The following is a 22,566-nucleotide window of genomic DNA, read 5'->3' as shown; positions in this document are numbered from 1 at the left end:
CATTGGAAATTATTTGAGGTTTTCGAGGTTGTTTTTTTTAAATTTGAATCTCTATTTTCAAGCTCTCATTCATTTCAGATCGTGTCACATTTACCAAATAAAAACAAAAATGAGGAAACATTTCAACAGGTACTCCATGCAGTTTGGGCATATATCAAAAAGAGATTTACCATATTGAACAGTTAGGATTGTCATGTATTTATGTTTTCATAAATATAGGACAACCCTAATTTGCACAATATCTTTATATTTAAAGCAGATGGAAACGCTTTGATATTTGCCCACGTTATAAAGTACCCGCTGAAAAAAACAAAACAAAAATATTTTGGTTTATAACTTGAATAAGGAAGTGTAAAAAGCGTCCTTTTAATGTAAAAATCTATACTTTATTTTCTGACAACATGCAATTATGTTTAAATTAAAATGAATTCAAGGGAAACTCTGGTTCCAGCCAATTTTCAATTCAATATATCCCTGCTTTTCAAACTTTTTCTATTTTGGTTTGTAGTGTCGATTTGGTGTTATTTTTCCATCTGGTAGGAGAGGCAGTTTTCAATCAGAGGTTGTGACTTTGTCAAGGCTGCAGCGGCTCAGGGTCGAGGGTCTCTCCTCGTCGTCGTGGTCCTTGTCTGCTTTCAGAAGCGGGGAGAGGTCCGCGTCTCCCCCCGCCTCCTCCCGCCGGGCAAGCCGTCAGTCGTGGTGGGTGTTGCTCGGCGGCGTGATGCTGAAGACTTGGATGCGCAGGTGGGAGGCTATCTGGAGGCACACACCCGTACAGTAGCGTGTTAGATCCAGAAGAGAGAAGACCTAAAGGAAAAGAAGATGTAGAGGGAAAAAAAATATATCAGAACAGGCTGGATTGACAGCTGTCTCCACTTACAACTTCATTATTCTTTTTGGTGACTGCATGTACAATAATACCCAACTTAGCCCCACCCAACCTCAGCAGAGGTCTAATGAGCCAGAGGAACTGAAAACACCTGTGTGGGTGTGCAGGGACTCTTATTCACTTAGTTTAATAATACTAATAATAATAATGCTGTTGGCATACATTTTGACTTGTTGCAGTAGGAAAAGCACGGGTGTGACTAATAACATATATGACGGCAGATTTTCCTTTAGCTGCTTCAGCTACTGGGTCCTGCTGGCTCACCGGGGCGCTTGAATACGACAGACCCACCGGTGAAGTTATTAGTAACACCTGCGCTTTTCCTGCTACGGCAAGTCGAAAATGTCTGCCGTGAAGAAAAGGGCCTATTCTCACTACACACCTCGCTTGCCCAAGCAGCAGCGCTCGGTCCCGCTCCTCCTACAGCAGAGAGCCGCCGGTTTTAATTAGTGGCACTCTCCCACGCATAACCCCTGTGTACCACGCACACATGTGCTAATATATAACATTTAATTACTCCGGACCTCACAGAAATCGATTTAAGGCTGCGAGTGGTACAGACAAAGTTGTGTGACGTTGGCTTTTTTCCCCTTCTTGATTTGGTTGCAGCAACAGATTCTACATTCCACAATCATGTTCAGGTATTCTTGTGATTAAGCGGAGTGGAATTTACGCTTGAGATGGAAAGAAAATGCCTCTAAAGCAGGTACAGGGTTAAAGTAATTTTATTGTAGCAGAGTCGTAAACAGGGCCGCAAAGACAGGCCAGTCAACACGTCCTAGCGGTGGCAAAGGAAGGTTTATCTCGAGCCATCTCATCAGTCTAAAAGGAAATGTGCACTGGACCTTGAGCTACAGGTCTACTCAGTCTCTGATTAGATGACTAAAGTGAAAACGAGCGTGTCAGTGGCAGGACTGAACCACTGTGCTTATGTGGAACTTACAGTGGGCTGCGTTTTTTGGGTTAGTCGTCAAGGCGCACCTGTGCTGCAGATGTTTGCTGCAGCTCTACTTTCCATGCACGCCTGGGTCAACTTAATTGAACCAGGCGTGCATGGAAAAGACTAGAGGGTATTAATTAATAATTAGTTAGTTTTTACTGATAATAATCCAATAGAAGTGACTGATTATATACCACTGAGCTACTGTACATACTGTTCACAGTCTCTCAGTGAGCTGGTTGCACTTTGTACATGTTGAGTGCATATTAGTGGTCAAGGCTGCAAATGTGACTAATTATTTAAAGGGGCACACGAGGCATTAGGTCCAGTTTACTTGTTAGGAACAGTTCTACTCAGCCTGTGAAGAAAACAGTTGCACAATGTTTTCTGGGGTTCTGGAGGAGCTTTTTAACATCTGACAAAGGTAAGTTGCATTGTGGGAAATGTAGGACCCTGCGCTTTTGAAGCTTGGCTCACATTTGGGACTATAAGCCAGCACCTCCTCCAATTTCGACCTCATTTTTTTTTTTTCCTTCTTTAAATTTGCTTCTCCAACCTTCCAAAATTTTGGAGTACCCCTTTAAAAAAAAGAAGAAACTCAATGCTACCGTGAGTTTATCCAATACTGACCATGGCGATCCAGAGGACTATGTGCTCGTCTATGAAGCTGTTGAAGTACTGGTTGAGGAAGAGGAGGCCGGGGCCTATGAAGGCTGTGTCCGGGAGGTTCAACTCACTCTTGGTCATGTGCGCTATCTACAGAAGAGGCACAAAAACAAATAAAAACAATAATGACATCAATTGAATTACATGATGAAATATTACTCAGACATTTCAAGCCAAAAAAAAAAAATGGGTTCAAGGGTGATAAAAATATATCCAACGTACCACCAGTTTGTTGGAGATCTTGGAGATGACCATGCCAAAGGTGAGCAGGTAGAGACAGGGGTGGTGCTCAAACAGGTGGCTGGACGACTTCTTGAAAATGATGAAGGCCAGGGTGAGGATGAGGCCGATGTGCAAACCAGGACTCAGCACGCTGGTGTCCTACACAGCAGGACTGTTTATTAGTTACGTATATTATCTGCTATGTAAGTTCAGGCAACACATCTATCTCCAGACTTCCCGGGGAGTGTGGATATGTGTGTGTCGACTCACAGCCACGGTGGAGCCGTTTTTGCCAACACCTCCATTCAAAATGACGTAGAAGTAGTTGTAGCAGGAGTAGAGGGCCCCCCCGATGATGCCCACGATGGGGAAGCTGTACAGCTTCAGTCCAATGACGGGCAACTACGGAAACACACGGAGGTCAAATTAAGGTGAAGACACAAAGGCATTCTCTTTATAGATAGAAGACAGGTGCTTATAGGAAAAGCTGCAGGCATGCCGAGCGTGATGGGAGGGCAAAGCAAAAAAAATAAATCAATTAATTAAATTAAAAAAAATTTCAAAAATGCAGTTGACATCATCAGCTTTTTGAGCCTGATCATGTCCAATAGATGACCTGTTGCCATGGCGTTAGCTACCCATATTTACCTTCTCACTTCTCTCATGTGATGTTAAGTCAAGCCTCCAAAGGCAGCACAGAGCAAAAGTAAAACACAAATTCTATTTAAAAGGCTAGAAGGACGACTAAAAACTAGGAATTGATTCAGATACGATTAGTGTAAAAACGAATGGAGAAGAATCTCTTACTATACACTCAAGGTGAAATGAAAGTGTTCCTGCATGTGCTCAGTATTTGCAGACGTGTACATGTGACTGTACAATATATTTTCTTCTCGGTTACCGTGCTTTGCCAAACGCTCACGCCTCCGAAAGCCGACATCAAATACATGGACATGATGGCGACTTGCACCTCTGTGACGTCAACCCTGTGCAGAAAATAACAAGGAAGAGTGAAAAAAACAAAAACAAAAAACAAAGATGGAGAACACACGCATCTAACGTTACCGAACATGCGACTTACAGGCCAAAGCGGAGAGTCCCGGACACGTAGGTCTGCCAGTGGGCGCAGAAGAACATGAACATCCCAATGAAACCACAGAAGAACATCCAGTTTGAGTACCATCCGATTCCGCACGAGATGCATGTTCCAACAGCAACAAACACTGCAGGGAGACAGAAACCGAAAGAGAAAAAACAGACCAACAAACAGAAAAAGACATGAAAGTCAATCCAATTGTGAATATCGTGTTAGTGAAATAACAGAGCTTCTCTTTGCTCGACTAATGCACTGATTTTAATAGTCCAATAATAAAATTAAACAGAAGAATATAAAGGATAGGAATACAGCACCTGTGGAGACAGCATCGCAGCCGTGGTCAAAGAGCTCCCCGAGTGCTGAGCTGCTGTTTGTCCTCCGGGCCTGTTTCCCGTCAATAGCGTCCAGAGACTGGTAGATGAACAGGCCGAGAGCACTCAGGATGAAGGCCCAAGATGGAGCCTGAGGGGTGAAGGGGAAGGGCAGAAAGAGCGAGACTTTGTTTAGGGGAACCCTGATCACAGAAGAAGGAAAAAAAAACCTGAGCCTCGTCGTAATATATTACATACAGGTTTTCCTAAACCTGTTTTCCTCCAGGTTTTGATGTCGGCCAGCTTACCCGAAATAAAGACCAACAATAAAAATGAATACACTTTTTTGGATGAAACCATTTATCCCTCAGGGAAAAAGGAGCAGATGTGCCATTTCACTGCGCTGACCGGAAGCAGAATTATTGAGAGACAACGGAAATCAGTCACACCTTCATCATTTGAGTACTGGACTTTATCATTTTACTACCATAGGTATTCACCAGATACCATACTTTTCCTTTTTTCTCATGTATTTGTTTTTTGTTTGCTTGCTTACTAACTTGTTTATCTGTATTTTACCACTTTTTAAAAAGGATTTTTTTTGGATAATTTATTTATTCATACATAGAGATATGTATGAGAGGTTGGTGGGGCTGGCCGAAGGAGTAATGGGCGTCGAGAAGTCAAAAAGGTTTGTAAGTATAAGTTTCAAAAATTGATTATGAAACAAGACGGGTCAGGCCCTACTTGCAAGGGGGATTGCAGAAGTAATAATTTTAAATCAGCACCTCATTACTTACAATATAACAGCATCTTATTAGTAGTAACCCATCTGTTTAATCCACTGATACTGTATGTCAGTAATCAGTAGTCTGTGATCTGGGATTTAAATCATGTGTCAGCAAATTGTATTTTACTGTTTTACCATCCACACACTCCATATGTATCTGTGTCTGTACCATAAGTACGGAGAAGGAGTGATTCCAGCTGGCAGGAGTGGTTTTTTTGGTTCCGGTGCTAACTAGGATGGAGGTTACCAACCATCTGGACACTGGGGCTGGCCAGACACGGTGCGTTTTCCCACGACAACGTGAGTGTGCAGAGCATGTGTGTATGTTGGTGAGAGAGACGGAGCAAGTCTGTTTTTCGCAGAGAGGTCAAGAGTCCCATGCTGTTCGAATTAGCCGGAGACCCCGCTGCTTTCATCGGAGTCCGCGTCCTGCTCGCTCGTGGACTGGCGGGGAACAGAGTCCGGTTGTTCAGGGTCACCGCAGAGGTCACTTTAGGGGAAACTCTGGACTGTGGCCGTGGGTTCATATGAATTCCCCTATAACGTCTGTGTGTTTGCACAGGCATTGGACTTTCATACCTTTAGAGTCCATGAGAGTAAGGGCGGACATTGGCCTGACTGGCCTCAGTCACTAGCGAATAATGGTGGAGGAAACCGAGATCCCTTTGCACATGTGGAATCTGACAGTAACCGCATGCTGCATGGGCTGTGGACTGAGCTGCAAGGCTCTCATAGTTAAGGCTGGACAAAGGTGTAAATCTGATAAAACACACACACACACAAACACACACACACACACACACACACACACACACACCTATGTGTTTTCTGCTGAGGCCGCTGCTCTGCAGTGAACCTGGAGAAGAGTTCAGTGGGTCAACGGTCGACCGTTAGCTCGGCTGTGCGTTTCGAGGTCTGGCTCCGTGTCCTAGGTCCTATCCTAGAAGCTTTTTGGCATCTGTAGCTGAGACTACATCAGGGACTGGACCGGGAGCAACTTCGCATCGGCCCAGTCGCCTGAACAGCTATGTTTGGTCCAAGTTTGAGTCTCACGGCTGTGTAAGCAGCCGGTTCCCCCGCTAACTCTCCTAACTCCACAGCATGGCTGGGGACAGTTAGCCTCCCCTGCAATGGTGACCTGGGCGAAAGCGACAAACATTTTTTTTTTTTGGTTCAAGCCGCTGTGTTCTGCCGTCAACAGCACCGCATCACATGAGCCCGGCTAGACGACGACGACAATAACACGCCGGGGCTGTCAACTTTCCGGGAATGTGCGCTGATAAGCACACGACAGACACGTCTGACCCCTAACACCGTCCTCCCGTACGGGACGCGGTGTCGAAACCGCCCTGCGCCTTACTACACCCGCTGAGGGCGTTAGCGGGAAGCGCGGCCGCACTGATGAAGTGGGGATTTGAATAACATTAAAATATGAGTGGCTGTAGACTCTAATTTATGCCGAATTAACAAGTAGACTCTGTTTATTCAGAACAAATCTTAAACCATGTCTTCTGGAGCATCTGAAGGTCGCAGGTGATCACGTAACATTAATTTATGCGATTTCTGAACGGAGGATTCGCTTTCTTTGCATACCGGGGAAGGGCACCTAATTGGGGATAGTCTCCGTGTGGGAACTTTAGCAAAGGTCGCTTTACTCACCTCCTCTGTTGCTGTGGGACAATAATACACAAGCACCACCGTTGTGAGGATATTGACCAGCAGTCCTACAATAGTCAGCGTGTTTGGTGCGATCCATGTCGGAATTTGCTGGACGAGCCAGTTCCAGTAGATCTGACACGGTGGCTCGAAGAGGGACCGGCCGGAGGCGCTGTATTTATGCTCCTCCAGCCGCTTTAGTTGTGCGGGCGACAGCGGCTCTGGCCATAGGAAATGCGGCATCGTTTTTCTGCCTCGTCACTCCTCAGGTTACCTTAACAGACTCCCGAGTACGCCCGGGCGGTGACCCAGACAGGGCTATCTTCTCTCGGTCGACTCCAGCAGATAGCAGCTCATTTGTCATTTATAGCTAGGCGACCAGACGAGGCCATTTCCGCGGCGGAACCATGAGCTGTCGATACTCTCTACGTTCCCGGTCGAGGAACGTCTCGGCAGGAAGCGAGGGTCCGGAAAGGGAATAACGTGACCGTGTGCCGGGAGGTTTGAAGGAAAACCTCGAACGCGACAGACAGGATTTGATAAACCATAAGCAGAATATATTTACGAACGTGTTTTTCAAAAATGCTCAGGTCTCGAGTAACCCTAACCCATGATTTCAGTGAGTTACACTGTGGACTACAACTTGAGCCCCTTTTTTTTAAGCCTATATTTGTTTACATTTTTGGAAAAAAGTTGACACCGAATTATCTATGAACAGTTCTTCCCGCTCTGCACCATTAGACTAATTGACAGCTGCGACTGAATTACTTTGATACTGATGAAGTCTTAAAAAACATCACAGTTCTCAGGCAAGTTCTGAAGCGGTCCGATTCCTGTCCCATTAGTCTACATTATCTCATAATTATGAGATAGTTTTGTCACAATTACGAGATCAGGATCTCGTTATTCTATTATTCTAATATTCTTTGCTAGTCCAATGTAGTTGGAAGGACATAATGGGGTGGAGAGACTAATTCTTGACATTAATAATAGCTAGTTGGAAACCAATTACTAGAAGTCCGTGTTTCGGTACACCCTTTTTCTTCATGATAAACTCGTCAGAATACTTTTCCCAAGAATGAGTCTTTGACGATATCATTGGTTTTTGAAACAGATAAGGCAGATCCACACAAAAAGAGAACTCGCAAGAGGAAACAGTATAATTTTTTAATTTACTATCTATTGTAATCCATGGGTCATAATTACAAAGGTAAAGGCATGCACACATGACTGAGCTTCGATCAAGCCTCAAGTCCAAAATGAATTCAAAAATCATAATGTATCATGCAAAATATGGACTGTGTTTAAACCTCTACATTTTCTATTAGACATAAATAAACTACACAGAGTGAAATGAACAAATATTGTGAATTATCTGCGGAGGGAGGGTCAACACATCCATTTATCTGACATTACTCAAGTCTATTTTCATTTTTCTTGCCACAGAGAAGTTCTGCAACGCCGCACGAACACCAGACTTTTGTTTATACATTCCCTTTTCCCTTCTTTCAGACCCCAAAAATAAATTATCACCTTCAACAAGCACTCCCAACAAAAAATAGCATGTAAATACTGTAGGTCTGTGTCACTGTTTGTGCTATATTTGTTTTGTATATGTTTTTTACACACTTCATGAATTTGTCAAAGCTAGAACCAAAACACTGCCGACATGCATCTGAGCTGACACGGTCTTTCAAACAAAAGATGGTGACAAAGGAGTGAACTGGCTTTTTTTTCTATGGTAACTAGCATAACCAAACCTGAACACAGCATGCCACACCACAGACCAGTACACCCTCGCCCACACCCTTCCATCCGTCTCACCATCCCTCCACCATCCCTCCATCCGCTTTCAGGCCGCTGACCTCAGTAGGTGAGAGAAGAAGATCACTAGTGGCGGCAGATGTCTGCAAAACTAAAGTGTCTCATTGCACTCTGTCTGATTTTACTTCTCCTGCTCGACAATCTTCGCCTCGGTCATGTACTTGTCAATCAGGTTCAGGGGCACTCCGCGTTGCATGAGTTCGTAGAAGGTGAACCCTCCTGGGGGGGAAGAGGAAAAACTCTTATGATATTGTTGGGAGGCACAGAGGCAGATGTGAAGAAGGGAGAACAGAAAGAGGAGGGAGAGGAAGAAGAAGAGCAACAGGCTGAAGAGCAACAGGCTGATCAAGCAAAACAAACAATACAAAGGAGAGAGGCCAGCTGTTCACAACGCTGGATGAGGAGTGAAAAGAGACAAAAAAAGGTAGTCAGGATAGTTCATGTACACAGTGCACACTCAGTTTCTAAATCAGTGTCCCAATTCCATACTATATAATATTTGTCTAAGAATACGTATATGCTTCCCATGTTCGTCATCTCAACTTTAAATGATGGTATGCTAATTAGTGCTGAACACATATTACAGCTGAGGCTGAATTTGAGCATTTAACTCAAAACCAGAATTGCCAACCTTATGGTGGCGCTTGAGGAAAAGTCAGAGGATCACCAAAGTCCTTACGATTCATTTGTCTAGGAACCAAGGACGCATCCATCTGGTAGATATTCAGATATTTCACTGGATAGGTGAAAAATTTGATCTGCTGGTTGCGCTGGATGGAATATCGGGGGGTCACCAGAGTCATCAGGGTTCATCCCCTGAGGACCACGAATGTTTGTACCAAATTTCATGGCAATCCATCCAGCCGTTGCTGAGATAATTCAGCCTGGACCAAAGTGGTGATCCGACTGACCGTCCGACATTGCCATCCAAACAGACAAAAATGAACAATTCAATACATGTGCTGGTGCATCATTTCAGCTATGACTTCAGAATGTCAGTGCCAATCAAACTTCCAAACCAACAACAAAATTTTTTTGTATTTTTTCAATGATTTAATAGTTGGTTTTTTTGTTTGTATGTCTGTTTTTTTCCCGGGGTCTTCTCAAAGCTGTTTGTTGTTCTGATATTTTCCAGTGCAGTGCATTGTAGAACAATAGTGTGCATCAACAGCACACTCAAAAAATAAAGCGTTTTCTTTCTAGTGTATAGACTTTTTTTTGAAATTCTACTTTATATTTATTACAATATAATAAAAACCTGTTTACAATTAGTGTGTAGTAGGGAAGTGGGACAAAGCTTAAGTCTGCTCAGCCTTGCAGAACTAGGAGAAAAGTCATAGCTGATTCCACTGAAATACAATGCATGTAAAGGTCTGTGCAAAAATCCAGATTAATGAATAATGCCTCCAGTCATCTGCAACAAGCAAAAGCTTCCAATGGGGAAACGTGCTGTCTTCACTAATCAGGCAGTTCCAATCACAAATTGGAAAACACCCAGTGATTCTTCGCTTCATTTGATCCTGTGTGATTTCATTCATCAGCATCTGAGAGAAAAAGACATATCTAAATGGCATAAAACTCAGTTTCATGTTCCAACAGATGCTGCTCTGGATTTCTTGGCAAAGGTTACACATTTTTGCAAACCTTTGTACTCTTTTTACTCACCTTTTCTCTGGCTCAAGTTACATGAGAGGCAGACTTGAAATTCACACAATTTCAATTTAAATATTAAAAACAGGCTTGGTAAAATCAGCCAGCTAAGGGGATCTCAGGGAATCATTCAGCAAAAGCTGTCATGCCAATCCTGTTTTATTAAAGCTCAGTTTCACATGTCCTTTCTGCGGGTCCTGTTTTCTTGGGGAAGAAAAAGCTGCTACTGTCCCACCGACTGAGAAAAGCAAGGTTAAGAAGGCTGGCTGAAAGATGCATAATGAATGACATAAGCTTCATATGCCAAAACCATATGAAAGCTTACCTTGTATGTGAACATACATTCACAATTCTTGAGTTTGGACTGGGGGGAGAAAGAAGAGAAGAGGGGTTAACAAAATGTTTACATGGAGTTATATGTGTGCACCAGGGAATACTGTTGAGGTATTACTGAACTCTTTTATATGAGGAGTTGTGGTGGTTGTGGTGATGGAGAAGTGTCACCAGATATTATGTACACTGCACACACACGTGAACAGATTAATATTATATCATTATTTGTATCCATTTTTAAAATGGTGTCCTGGATCCCGTTGCACCAGATGTACATAAATTTAAACCCTTCCAAGTTTAAAGTTACAGGTAGAGATTTACATATCATTAAATTAAAACAGGTTGAATCACAAAAGTTAGTTCCTACATAAAGATTATTTGCAACCAGTAACTGCCAGGTGTAACAGTGGTATAGCTAATTGATCTAACTGACAAAGCTTACATTAGCTTGCTAAAATATGACCCATTTAGAGTGAAGTGTAAAAGAAATATGGAATATGTTTAAAAAATCTGAGCTGACAAATGATAAAAACACAATATACCTCAAATTACAAAATGTTATGCTAATAACATATGTCTAAATGACCAAATAACATTAGCTGGGTCAGCATCATTGGATATTTTCCATTAATTTTAAACTGTATGAATGCTACAAACTCTGGCACACATATTTCTTCATGTCTGAACATATGAATTATCAAAAATAGTTCAAGTCATAAAAAGTAAAAAATAGTCATGCATACATGTACTTGTAATTGGCACTTAAGTTTAATATATCGTTAGGCCTAATAAAGCTGTTATTTTTGGTTGTTATGTTACAGTTCCTGATGCCATACTAAACTTTCTGTTTACATAGTTGATTGGTTTTGATTGGACAGAGTTACAGATGTTTCCTAGCAACTGATTTACACATTTCTAACGTCCTAACTCTAGCTAAGTCAAAATTCAGTTTTAATGGTGCAAACCGACTAAGTAAATCACCAGTTTGAAACTAGCTATTAGTCACTAAGAACTTAGGAACGGCTACACAAAACCTCAAAAGTGAATTTATGAATAGCTGGTGCAACCCAATCCAGATACTTACATATCCACCGCCTATACGGTCAGCCATTTTGTAGACTGTAACACACAGTTCAAGCTATATGGTACCCTGGTGGAGTAGGTTTCCCAAAGTCGCCTTTGACTTTCTACACTCTTTACAGATTGTAATTGTATTTGTAAATGATTCACTGGTTTGTCTTTTATATGCAGACGAATAGGGAGAAGATCCTCAAAAGGAAGACACGCTTTAAAATTTCAGCAAAGACATGGCTAATAAACAGCAGGAAAAAAATGGAGAAAGAAAACAAGAACAACTTTGGGAAACCAGACTCAGACATAGACCCAGGGAGGCAAACATGATTGGCCTCCTGCTCCACACTGACCTTTGACCTCCAGCTTGCAGTCCACTTGGGCCTCTCCCAAGTCATTGATGGCCTTGCAGGTGTACAAACCACCGTCATAGGGGCTGGGCTTCCTGATCTCCAGAGTACATACTCCCTGGTTGCTAAACATGCGGTAGCGTGGGTCGTCGAGGATGGCTATCTTATTCTTCATCCAGATCACTTTGGGCTGCGGGCAGACAGAGAAACGTCAGCGGCATGATGATGTTAATTCAGCAGACAGATTGGAGAAAGTGTCCTGATACTGTATAACCCTTCAGTTTTAATACTAGATTCCATTTAATCTTAAATGATTTTTCTTGGATCTTGTTTTTGCAGTTTTGTCCATCATTTTTTGATAACTTTTTCTCACCCAAGTAATTGCTGAGACCAGAGAACCCAGCAGCATCACTACAATTTAAAGATTCAACCTGGATTCTTGTACCTGAACAGAGATTGTTTCTCCTTTCAAAACAGAAGAAAAAACATTATAGAAAATCCAGTGAACTACACTGGATTATGGAGCTATCCTGTATGCTGCTGCCACTATCCTTAAACCACTACATCAACATAACTATCACACTCACCACATGAAAAGGTGAGATGGTTTATTGGTTATTCCATTCATTCATTTTCTATGTCTAATAGGTTTTTACTAACCGGCAGGTTTTTAAAAACTCTTATTTTTTAGTAATGTTTCCCGAACTCAGTAGTTAACTTGGTGAGTACAATATTATTATTATTGCCAAAATTGTAAAAATTAGATCCAAGTTTCAATTAACTGGACCCATCCTTTTAAATTTGATATAATACTGTCTTCAGATTTTTTTGTTTTGGCACACCAGGTAGAGAATAGGTGCTATACTACAACAAGATCAAATTGTATATTTACCTGAGTATTATGTGCGGACTATAAATGCACCATTTTTACCTGCTGTCCTCCCACCTACCCTTGGATTGGCACGGACACTACAATTAAGAGTAGCATTGTAGCCAGCAATGGCAAAAGTGTTGATCAGCGGCTGTGTGAACTTTGGCGCCTCCTTGAAGTCGTGGTCGCTGTACTCGGGCATTTTCATCTGCAAGCCTGTGGGGGGAAGGGTAAAGGAATGGGGTTGTGCATGATACTGGCGCTGAGCGGTATCATGTGGGGAATTCCCTATGTGATGAGGGAAAGACAATGTTCTTTATTTATCATCGGCTGAAACTGAAACACCAAGGTGTAAGGGCCTGTCAGTCATAGCCCGACCCCTGTTAGATTGGAAAGTGAGATGGGCTCACTTTAGGGTGGAAAACATCACTGACAGTACCTTTCAGACAACAGCTGTGAAAACAGAAGTAGGCAAATTAAGCAACAGCTTCCTTAACATCTTCGACATGGGAGATCAGTGTGACTTGTTCCAGAGTTTTCACTTTGGAAGCATTTTCCCTCATCAGAAATGACTAGTTTTTAAAGTCAGGTAACATCTGAGGTTTGGCTCCTACAGGTCAAAACACAACCTTTATATGCAATCATAGTAACCATTTTAACAGGCAAGAACAATTTTTTTCACATATCCCACCCCTTCATACAGCCAAACTCACACACTTTCACTGGCCAATATCACAGTCAGTGGTACCTTCTTTGACGATGAGGGCACTTTGTTTGGTTTGGGTGGCATTTTCGCTCAGGCCACACATATTCTCTGAGAAGATCCTGAAGAAGTACTCATTCCCAACCACTAGCTCTGTGATGGTGATGCAGCTGCGATGGTAGTGCTCAATGCATGTGTACCACTCCTGAAGAGCAGAGGTAAAGCATGTGATGAAAATTCTGCAGAGACATACTGTATATATAGCATGTTTCTCGTGCAACTTCAATATAGTATGAATTCATCTTCTACCATTGTCTTCTTGTCTGCTTTTTGAATGGTATAGCCTGTTATTGGGGCATTGCCATTATCTTTCGGGGGAGTCCAGATCAGAGCCACATTTCCTCCCCATACATCTTCAATTGTCACACACTGGGGAGGTCCAGGTAGGTCTAATAAAAAGTGAAAAGATACTGAGCTGCAAGTTTGGTCTTGAAAAATGGAAAAATTCCAGATAAACACTGTTAGAGACAATGTTATGAACATAGATTAATATTATTAGATTCTGAAGTACTATCAGAAGTTAAAATAATGGTGCTTTAATAATAATTTTGTTTAAGAGCATGATCCATTTGCTCACCTACGATTTGTATGTCAATAATAGCTGTGTCCACATGGTTTTCAACCTCCACTGTCATCTCATACTTCCCAGAGTGGCTGCGTTCTGCTTTACGGATGAAGATGATGCTGTCGCATTCTGAGTTACGGATGCTGACATGGGAAGGCTCTATGGGCTTACCCTCCTTCAGCCATATGACCTTTGGCCTGGGTTTGCCCTACAGATATCACACAGAGCGGCATGAGTTTAGTATTCTTCTCAGACATGCATAACATCAATGGAACTGGGAGATTTACCATAAATGGCACCACAAGGTTGACTGTTTCTCCAACTCTACGAGTGTATGTCTGCTTCAAGTGTCGAGGGACGCGGATCTTGGGTGGCTCTGAGGAAGAGATAGACCAGAACGTGTGTTGTTGGGGAATGATTCCAGATGGGGTTTTTTTCATGTCATAATTGATGTTCAATTTAACCTTTTCATCCAAAATATCCAACTTCCATGGCATGTTGCAGTGGAACATACAATACATTATAAACTTCTCAGAGCTCACCAACAACCTCTTTCACCAGGACAGAGTGCTGAAGGGTCCTTGGAGCACTCGATCCAGCAGCATTGATGGCCTTGACTCGAACTAAGATTTTACATCCTGGGCTCAGCCCAGTGATGGTGTACCTGGTTTTCTCTGTCAGCTCCTTATTGGATATTACCCAATCATTAGCTGTAGGGAAAAAAAAAAACAGTGAAGTTAAAAAAAACAATTTGGTAGCAGCACTGAATTAATTTTCTGATTCATGTCTACCTCTGGGTTATGACATGTGTGCAGAAAACATAAGGTCCCTATACACTGTGTGAAGACAAGGATCTCACAGGTTTATTGGATGTCACACTGTCTGGTGATTTGTAGGGCTACAATGTAAATTTTAAAACTTGTGTCATCCATCTACAGCAATGCAATTTTCTAAATTAATTTAACTGGTGTTTACAACAGATATACCAATGCCTCCTTAACATTTACGCAACAATTTGGTAGTTATGTGTATATTTACAAAGTGGCAAGAGTATTCTGTGTCATTTCATGCCGTATGCCATATTTGCTTAGTTTGTAGAAAAGGTTTGTAGTAGCGGTCGCATTGTGAGAATTAGGTACTAAATATCTGACACTGTCCAAATTTCAACACAGGCTGTATTTGGTCACCAAAGCTCTAAATTGGTTGTTGATGAACTTGTCTCTCAGTGCATTCTAGTACAAGCGTTTTCAGTGACATCCAAAGACTTCACCATGTTTCTCTCATTATTGTCAGCTTTCACCTGGGACGGCCTCACCTGGCTGATAAGATGGACCTTATCATCATCTTATCAGTCTGATATTGCCACACAGAGCTTTCTCATATTAGGTTCTATTTTTGATTTTCTTTTTTTTCCGCAATGTTTTTGGAGAAAATAATGGCCGGTCTCAACCTATTCAAATAGTAAATATTTTCATAATACTTTTCAACTTTGCCATGTTTGATTTTTTTAGTAGGACAATGTAATATACAAGTATGTATAATAATATAATCATAATAACAATATAGTAGTAAAATGCAATACACTTGTTATTTTCCACTGTATGATTGTACCTTTCTGGTTAATCATTTGACATTTTTCTGTGATGCTGTGAAAGTATTCTGTCAAATAATAGATAATGTATCTATGTTATTAGTCTATGCTTTGACATTTGTAAACATTATTCTTGTTAATAATTAACAATTAATGGATTAATTAATTAACAATTAGAAAAAGTCAGTGACTTGATTAATTTACATAGATGCTGGGAAGTCCTGCTGGTGCCCTCTGTTTGTCTGTGTGAGTTGTACCTGATGAAGCTCTGGGGACTGAAACGTCGTACAAAATGTGAGTACAAGTGGTCACAAGTGAAAGAGCTTTGTCATTGGTGTTACTGTCTGGGGCAGCCTCAAATCATACAGTCTGAAGGGGCCTTTAGTAGATTTGAGGTTGACTCACTTCCTTCTATGCAGTACTCCACTAAGTATCCATCCAGACCAGCAGCTCCGATGGTTTCAGGAGGGCGCCATTTTACAGTCACTGTGCTGTCGGTAACGTCATCCACAACCAGCATAGTGGGCTCACTGGTCACAGCTGAGAGGAGATGGAAGTTTCAGGTATCAGTAGAGTCATAGCTATTCATTTGATTTCCAACACTGGACATGAAAAAGGTCGGAAAACATCCATTTTGGTAAGTTATCTGCACATGAGCAAGGCGCCTCTGTCTATGGCTGGTATGTTATCAATCTCCCTGTCAGGTCTCATTAGTCCTTGTTCTTGCCATCTATTCCTGTATTCTGAACCATACTTAACTCCTATTGAACCCTCTGACAGACCTGATCTCCTAAACCTCTAATCCGCAGATGATTTGGCAGCCATTATAAAGACATATTTAATATCCTCTAAAGCTCCTCCATGTCCAGTGGAGGTCACAGTCAGAATGCTTGGGATGGTGGGGTATGGGGAGGAACAGCTGCGTTGCCGGGATGCCAAGGGCAGATCGCACATGCACAATCATAGGCCCACACGTTCAAAATTTCACCCATTATTACGAGACGGTTGTTATATAAACTGAAGCCTTATGTAAGGGCGTAATACTTTCCTGGACAGATTATTGACAGTAACTGCTCAAAGACCAGTGTTTGGACTGCTAAGTGGAGCCATTTGGGCTACTCACCAAGGGGAGTAAAGGCTTTAGATGGTTCACTGGGCTTGGACACGCCAATAGCATTGACTGCAAAGATCCGCACTTCATAAGGCACTCCTTCAATCATCTTCTTGGGTTCAAATGTTGTTTCTTTGATCAGGTCAAAGTTCAGCCTCATCCATCTGGAGCTCTGTTTCTTTTTTCTCTCAATGAAGTAACCTTTAAAGGACATTCAGAAAGCATTTGAAACATTTAAAACCAACAAACACATTTATACTGTGGTAGCAAATAAGATGCAATGTTTACCTAATATTGGTGAACTCCCGTCATATTTTGGTGGTTCCCATGTCATAGAGCACCAGTCACCACCCACCACTGGGACCATTGGAGCCTCTGGAGGGTCAGGAATGTCTATAGACAATGCAAGCTTTTATTAAGGATTCAAGAAACAAATTTACAATCCTGTCTGTCATCTTTTGATTCAAGTGTTTTGTGATCTCTTACCTACAACCTTGATTTTGATGCTGGCTGTTGCCTCACCAGCCTCATTCTGCAGGACTATCTTGTAGTTCCCCGTGTCCTCCCTCTCTGTGACTTCAATTGTCAGGCTGGTCTGGTCACCGTATGTTTCAGCTCGGACACGGTGGCCTGACTCAAGAATGACCTGAGACAAAAGAAACCGACACAATTACATATATTCTGTGCCTTTAAAATTAAATAAAATAGAAGGCTTGGTGACTAACTGATGACATTTTAAAGCATTAGGCTCCAAATGGATATTAATCCACTGCTGAAAAATAGTCGAATACAAATTCACTATTTACTACTGTTGGAGTGAAGTTTGATAAGACGTACAGTTCCCACCTGTTTAGGAAATTATCTAATCCTAAAAATGAAACTATATATTTCTGACCGTATATTCAGTAAGAACAAATGGGCTTGGGCCTGAGTGCTAGAGATAGGATAGGGAAGTCGTGATGTACTTTGGATTTGTTCTTTTGCTGGGATTTGTTGACAGTTTAAAAAAAAAGAAAAGAAAAGAGTAACAATAACACTAGGCCTATCTTTGAGAAGAGTGTGAGACTAAAAAGACTGAAGCTCACCCTTTCTCCCTTCATCCAAACCACCCTGGGTGATGGTTCTCCGCTGATGGGGATCTCCAAGCGAAGTTTGTTTCCTGCCACAATTGTCACAGTGTTATCTGGGAAGTTCAAGCTGTCCAAGTGCACCTTTGGAGGGTCTGGAAAAAATGAAATCAGATCATGGAAACAGAGAAAACCTATAGAAAGATTTAAAAAACTCCAATCCAGTGAATAATAGTTTGTGTACCAATGATGTGAATTTTGGCAGAGAGGCTTTGTGAATATCCCTCAGGTACAAAAGTGTAATCTCCTGCATCGTGAAGAGAGCTGGTCCCAATTTCAAGTCGGTGGACCCTGAAAAACCAAAATGACGTTGCTTATCAGCTGTTTGAAACTTTTTTTGATTGACTGAGTTTAACAGAGAGGACATACTTATTTCTGTGTATGATGTTAATGTGGTCACTGGGCTGGATCAGCTGTCCATTCCTGTACCAACGCCCTGGCACGTTGCCTGGGTAGATCTCACAGTGCAGTTTGATGGGTTGACCCAGCGTTACTGTCATATCCTGCAGGTCCTGATAGATCTTCAGTGGTTTCACTAAACAAAAGCACAGAGGTAAAACAGACGAGTGCACAATATTAGTACCAATTTCTTTGAAAAGCAAGCAACTATTGAAAAAAAATAAATAAATATATATATATATATATATATATATATATATATATATATATATATATATATATATATATACTTTATATATTTAAAAAAAAGCAAGAGATGCTACATACAATCAACCTGTACGTGAGCCTCAGATGTTCCGCCAGAGGCCATGATGGAGTATGTCCCAGTGTCCTCTCTGGAGGCGTCATCGATCACCAAGAAATGTTTGGTTCCTTCACTCTTAACTCGGTATCTGGAGCGCACTCCTGTTGGAACTTCAACACCATTCTTCATCCTGAAGGAGGAAGGAGCATCATAAATACTCAATACATATACACACACTTCATGGGTAAATGAGCAGCAAACAACTTACAGGAGCTAAAAGAGTTTAATTTACGTTATTAAGTTGTTATTGATTTCTGGAGGAATTTCCCTGAAAAACTGCCCCCACCTATAGGCTGGATAGTATGCTTGCCTGTTGATAAATTTTACATTTTAGCATATTCTGTTGACCGGTGTTACCCTATTATACTCTACTGGGTAAAATACTAATACCAAATTAAAACCAAATAACAAATTTCTTTCTAAATAAACTTTTGAGCTTTGAATTTGCAGCTTTTATCTCAACTTGGTGTCATTGTTAGAGCTGGTGTACCTCAAATTAGGAATTGTGATTTCTGCCTCTTAACGACTCACAACACCACTGGATTCTCCCTTTAAATTTTTTATTTTATCACATTAGAAAAAAGACAACTTTTTGAACCCAAGTCAGCTCTTTGTCAGGTACAGACATACATGGCGATGTAAAATATGAAACGCATTGCAAAGGCTGAGAGATACCCCCAAACATTATAACATATAATGATTGGGAGTATTTTTTTATAGTCTTACCATTTGACTTGAGCACCTTCCTCTGACACCTCGCACTCCAGCTCAATCCTCTCATTCACTGTAGTCTTCACAGGCTCCAGACCTTTAACTACCTTAACTGGCAACTCTGTAAGACAAGGGAGGAAGAAGAAACTGAAGTCAGATTGATTAGCTAGTTTTGTACGACTTTTCAGACATCTTTAATTATTAAGTTTCAAAAATCTTAACATTTAATCGAGATACCTTTGACAAACAGCTCTGTGGAGCACTTCTCGTCTCCTGCAGCTACAGAATAGGCTGCATCATCATTCATGGAGCAGTTGTTGATAACCATAATCCTTTGCGTGCCCTTATGCTCAAAAATATACCTAAACAGGAAGTCCATTAGTTACATCAATGGTCACCTAAAGAAACTGTGGGAACGTATAAAGCAATATACTAGCTAATATATAGTAGTCCTAACATAGGAATGGATATTATTCCAAGATATTAAGGGAAAGAAGGGTAAAGTTATCACAAAAGTTGTTGGCTACAGAAACCAAAGGTTATTCTTAAAATGACAATACAATATTGTGTATAAAATTGAATTGTCATTGTTCAGTCAACATGCACCAAATACACTGTACAAACCAAGAAATCAGACTAGACAAAGGATGCAGGGTTACACCAAAACTGTGACATGGAGAAATGAAAACTGACTGTATGGATGGACTTACTTCCTTTGACTAAGGGTCAGCAGTGGAGCCAGAATGCGGCCACAGACAGGAAGGAGCACCATGATAATACAGACAGATAGACAGACAGACAAAGACAGAGAGACATCATGCCTGGAGGGGTACAGTATGCAGTCAACAATAGTGTTACAACAAAGAAGAGGATCAAAAGAGAGAAACAGACAGTGTTTTATAGTGAGGTCTTCCGAACAGGGAGCCCTGGAGAAAATGCCCCAGGAGACCAAAGCCAGAAAACAGCAATAACCTCCCAGATGGCTTTAACTTTGCACGGCTTTGAACAGAACTTTGAGTTAACGTGTGTCAGGTTACCGTTTTAGATTATAAATCTGTAATCCTAGTACCTATTCTATTCTGGATTATACAAACAACCACTTTTAAATGCTGAATCATTGTCTCTCAATTAGGTATTACTATAGTTGGAACTGGTATTAGCTTTATAAGCAAAGATTGATATGCTACCCTCTTACGAGATAAAACATTTTTCCTTATTTTTTAGACTATGACACATCACCAGCTTTTAAATTGATAGGGTAAACAGTGTCTTATTTAAACTTCCCACAGATGTTAGCATCCATTTGGAGTGTTGTTTGGCCACAATATTTGCTCTCCGTTTAGCTCTGTTTTGGTCTCCACCAACTCCTGAGGGAAATATCTGGCTGTGTAGCTGCTAAATGTTCCACTATGTTCACCAGCTAGTTGCTAAACTCTGTCTGTCTGCCATTTGGTGTTTGTACCGGGGGTTTATCAGAGCATTTTTGCTAAAACAAAACTGATGAGAGCGTGAGAGAGAGATCAATATTACTTTTAGCATTTTTAAAAATATCTACCTTCTTACAGGAATATATAAGTATTTTTCTTTGACAAAACAATCTTAACTTGAAGATTTGTCATACTGCTATTCAAGAATTCAAATTTTTTTGTTGTTGCTGCTCACTTTGTATTGTATTATGACTCCTGAGTCTTCACTTTTATCCTTCACGTTTAATCAATACATACGAACGGCACTAAAAAAGATACTTTGAATTACTCACATCCTTTCAGCAACTGAAGATTTGAAAAAAAAAATCATGACACCTACATAATAAGAGGATTGTTGTTGTTAAGTACGTGATCCTTATCAACATTTACTATGTGATTTTGGCATTTTTTAAATCTGTTCCAAAGCCCGATTTGGTTAAAGACCTGTGAAGGAGGTACCACCTTTTTCCTGCATAGAGGAGGACATATACAACAGTTAATGGCAACAATTGACATCATACACTGCATTTACAACCAAATGTAGCTCTGAGGCCAATTATTGTATACAGCCCAGTGAATTCATAATCATCCTAATGTGTGTGTGCGTGAGACTGTGTGGAAACTGATTAGAGCCACATTAGAGTCGAGAGAATGTTATTTGTTCACTGGGCATCAGCTGGCAATGGTTCACAGTGCAGTGGAATGAAGACAGTGAAGTTGAAGGTGATATAAGGTTACACGAGAAACCTTACCAGGTCTTACCAAGCCACTATTAAGTTCCAATATATTTCTGTTGGGGTATTTGTAAGAATGTAGGCCTCACACATGTGATATGCCTGTGAGCTTAAGTAAATTAGGACAAAGACTGAATATTCTGTGTGTGGAATAAAACATGTGAACCATTGAGTTGTAACAAAATGAAAACACATAATACCAGAAAAGCGGTAAAGAAATATGTCGCCCACAAATGAAAGGCATTTTTTTTATGAAATGACTTTCATTTGTGCAGTGTTGAAAGGGAGAAGACATAGAAGACACACAGAATAGAAGATCATTGCATACTTGGGAGTGGGCCTGATCTCCTGTCCGTTCTTGTACCACTTCAGTTCAACAGTGGGGTCAGCCAGATCGACCACTAAACGGATCTTTCCACCTTTGTCCACCTGGTAACCTGGTTCCAGCTTCTTTGCAAAAGCTTTGAAAAGAAAAAATTAAGGTTACAAAAAAGGTCATTAAAAGTCGGCGTATTCCTTTTGAGATTAACAACGAGATCGATTTTCCTACTGTTGAGTTCTGCTTCAACGTAAACACTGATTTATTTACCTTCACTTTTCTTCTCCTCTTTTGGGATCTTCTTCATCCTCCGAAGCAGACCCCTCAGATCTGTGATGCCATACATAAAGGCAATCTTTTCATACTCGTCTGGCCGGGCCTTCTTCAGGATCTCCCACACATCCACCTCTGGAGTGTCATCCTGCTGTTTTGGCTCCCTAGTGGTGCCGTATATGAAGGGACAATGTGAGGGCAGGAGTCACAGGCTGGTGTTTGCAACGTGTCCTGAGGAGCTACTCATTAATCTCTAGGATAAGGGGCTTAGAAGCACTGGCAAAGCTAGGAGCTTTCCATTTGGGTCTCAGAGACACAAAGCTTTACTAACGTTATCTAAAACTGGAATAATATTTTCCTATTATAATGTTATTCTATTGCCCTGCAGAGCGTTCCTCAGGACATGTCACACAAAGGGATGGGCGTGGTGAGCTGTCTACCTGTGTGTTAACACAGGCTTTGGAGTCATATGTT

At 41.2% G+C, this 22,566-nt stretch overlaps 2 protein-coding genes across 2 annotated transcripts in view; both read right to left on the bottom strand.

Annotated features, from left to right (window-relative positions):
* Positions 1 to 364: 364 nt before the first annotated feature.
* Positions 365 to 7,086, bottom strand: chpt1 (choline phosphotransferase 1). The gene is made up of 8 exons (XM_040145314.1): positions 6,574 to 7,086; positions 4,128 to 4,275; positions 3,799 to 3,940; positions 3,619 to 3,703; positions 2,988 to 3,119; positions 2,718 to 2,876; positions 2,460 to 2,585; positions 365 to 807 (listed from the first exon to the last, which is right to left on the bottom strand). The coding sequence occupies exons 1-8, from the start codon at positions 6,811 to 6,813 to the stop codon at positions 691 to 693; spliced, it is 1,149 nt and encodes a 382-aa protein (XP_040001248.1). The 5' UTR covers positions 6,814 to 7,086; the 3' UTR covers positions 365 to 690.
* Positions 7,087 to 8,519: 1,433 nt separating this feature from the next.
* Positions 8,520 to 22,566, bottom strand: part of mybpc1 (myosin binding protein C1) — a 32,210-nt gene continuing 18,163 nt past the window's right edge. The window contains exons 14-35 of the mRNA XM_040147177.1: positions 22,090 to 22,256; positions 21,829 to 21,961; positions 20,011 to 20,019; positions 19,538 to 19,662; positions 19,316 to 19,421; positions 18,553 to 18,719; positions 18,196 to 18,361; positions 18,011 to 18,117; positions 17,785 to 17,921; positions 17,186 to 17,345; positions 16,988 to 17,092; positions 16,712 to 16,900; positions 15,994 to 16,128; positions 14,540 to 14,707; positions 14,285 to 14,373; positions 14,010 to 14,205; positions 13,682 to 13,821; positions 13,418 to 13,577; positions 12,749 to 12,885; positions 11,802 to 11,988; positions 10,370 to 10,408; positions 8,520 to 8,613 (exon numbers count right to left, since the gene is read on the bottom strand). Of these exons, the coding sequence (XP_040003111.1) occupies positions 10,389 to 10,408; positions 11,802 to 11,988; positions 12,749 to 12,885; positions 13,418 to 13,577; positions 13,682 to 13,821; positions 14,010 to 14,205; positions 14,285 to 14,373; positions 14,540 to 14,707; positions 15,994 to 16,128; positions 16,712 to 16,900; positions 16,988 to 17,092; positions 17,186 to 17,345; positions 17,785 to 17,921; positions 18,011 to 18,117; positions 18,196 to 18,361; positions 18,553 to 18,719; positions 19,316 to 19,421; positions 19,538 to 19,662; positions 20,011 to 20,019; positions 21,829 to 21,961; positions 22,090 to 22,256 (2,803 nt within the window). The 3' untranslated portion in view covers positions 8,520 to 8,613; positions 10,370 to 10,388. The remainder of the gene's footprint in view (positions 8,614 to 10,369; positions 10,409 to 11,801; positions 11,989 to 12,748; positions 12,886 to 13,417; positions 13,578 to 13,681; positions 13,822 to 14,009; positions 14,206 to 14,284; positions 14,374 to 14,539; positions 14,708 to 15,993; positions 16,129 to 16,711; positions 16,901 to 16,987; positions 17,093 to 17,185; positions 17,346 to 17,784; positions 17,922 to 18,010; positions 18,118 to 18,195; positions 18,362 to 18,552; positions 18,720 to 19,315; positions 19,422 to 19,537; positions 19,663 to 20,010; positions 20,020 to 21,828; positions 21,962 to 22,089; positions 22,257 to 22,566) is intronic.

This window comes from Xiphias gladius, chromosome 2 (assembly GCF_016859285.1).
Source record: "Xiphias gladius isolate SHS-SW01 ecotype Sanya breed wild chromosome 2, ASM1685928v1, whole genome shotgun sequence".
In the NCBI taxonomy this organism is placed as follows: Eukaryota; Metazoa; Chordata; class Actinopteri; order Istiophoriformes; family Xiphiidae; genus Xiphias; species Xiphias gladius.
Note: the sequence above shows the minus strand (reverse complement) of the source record. Positions and strands in the feature narration are given on the sequence as shown.

What these genes read in the sequence shown, in the direction of transcription:
- chpt1 (XM_040145314.1), bottom strand. Translation starts at nt 6,813, where the DNA reads ATGCCGCATTTCCTATGGCCAGAGCCGCTGTCGCCCGCACAACTAAAG. An exon ending in GGGACTCTCCGCTTTGGCCT is followed by an intron (nt 3,704 to 3,798) that starts GTAAGTCGCATG and finishes TTTTCTGCACAG; the next exon opens with GGTTGACGTCACAGAGGTGC. An exon ending in TGAGCGTTTGGCAAAGCACG is followed by an intron (nt 3,120 to 3,618) that starts GTAACCGAGAAG and finishes GTGTTTCCGTAG; the next exon opens with TTGCCCGTCATTGGACTGAA.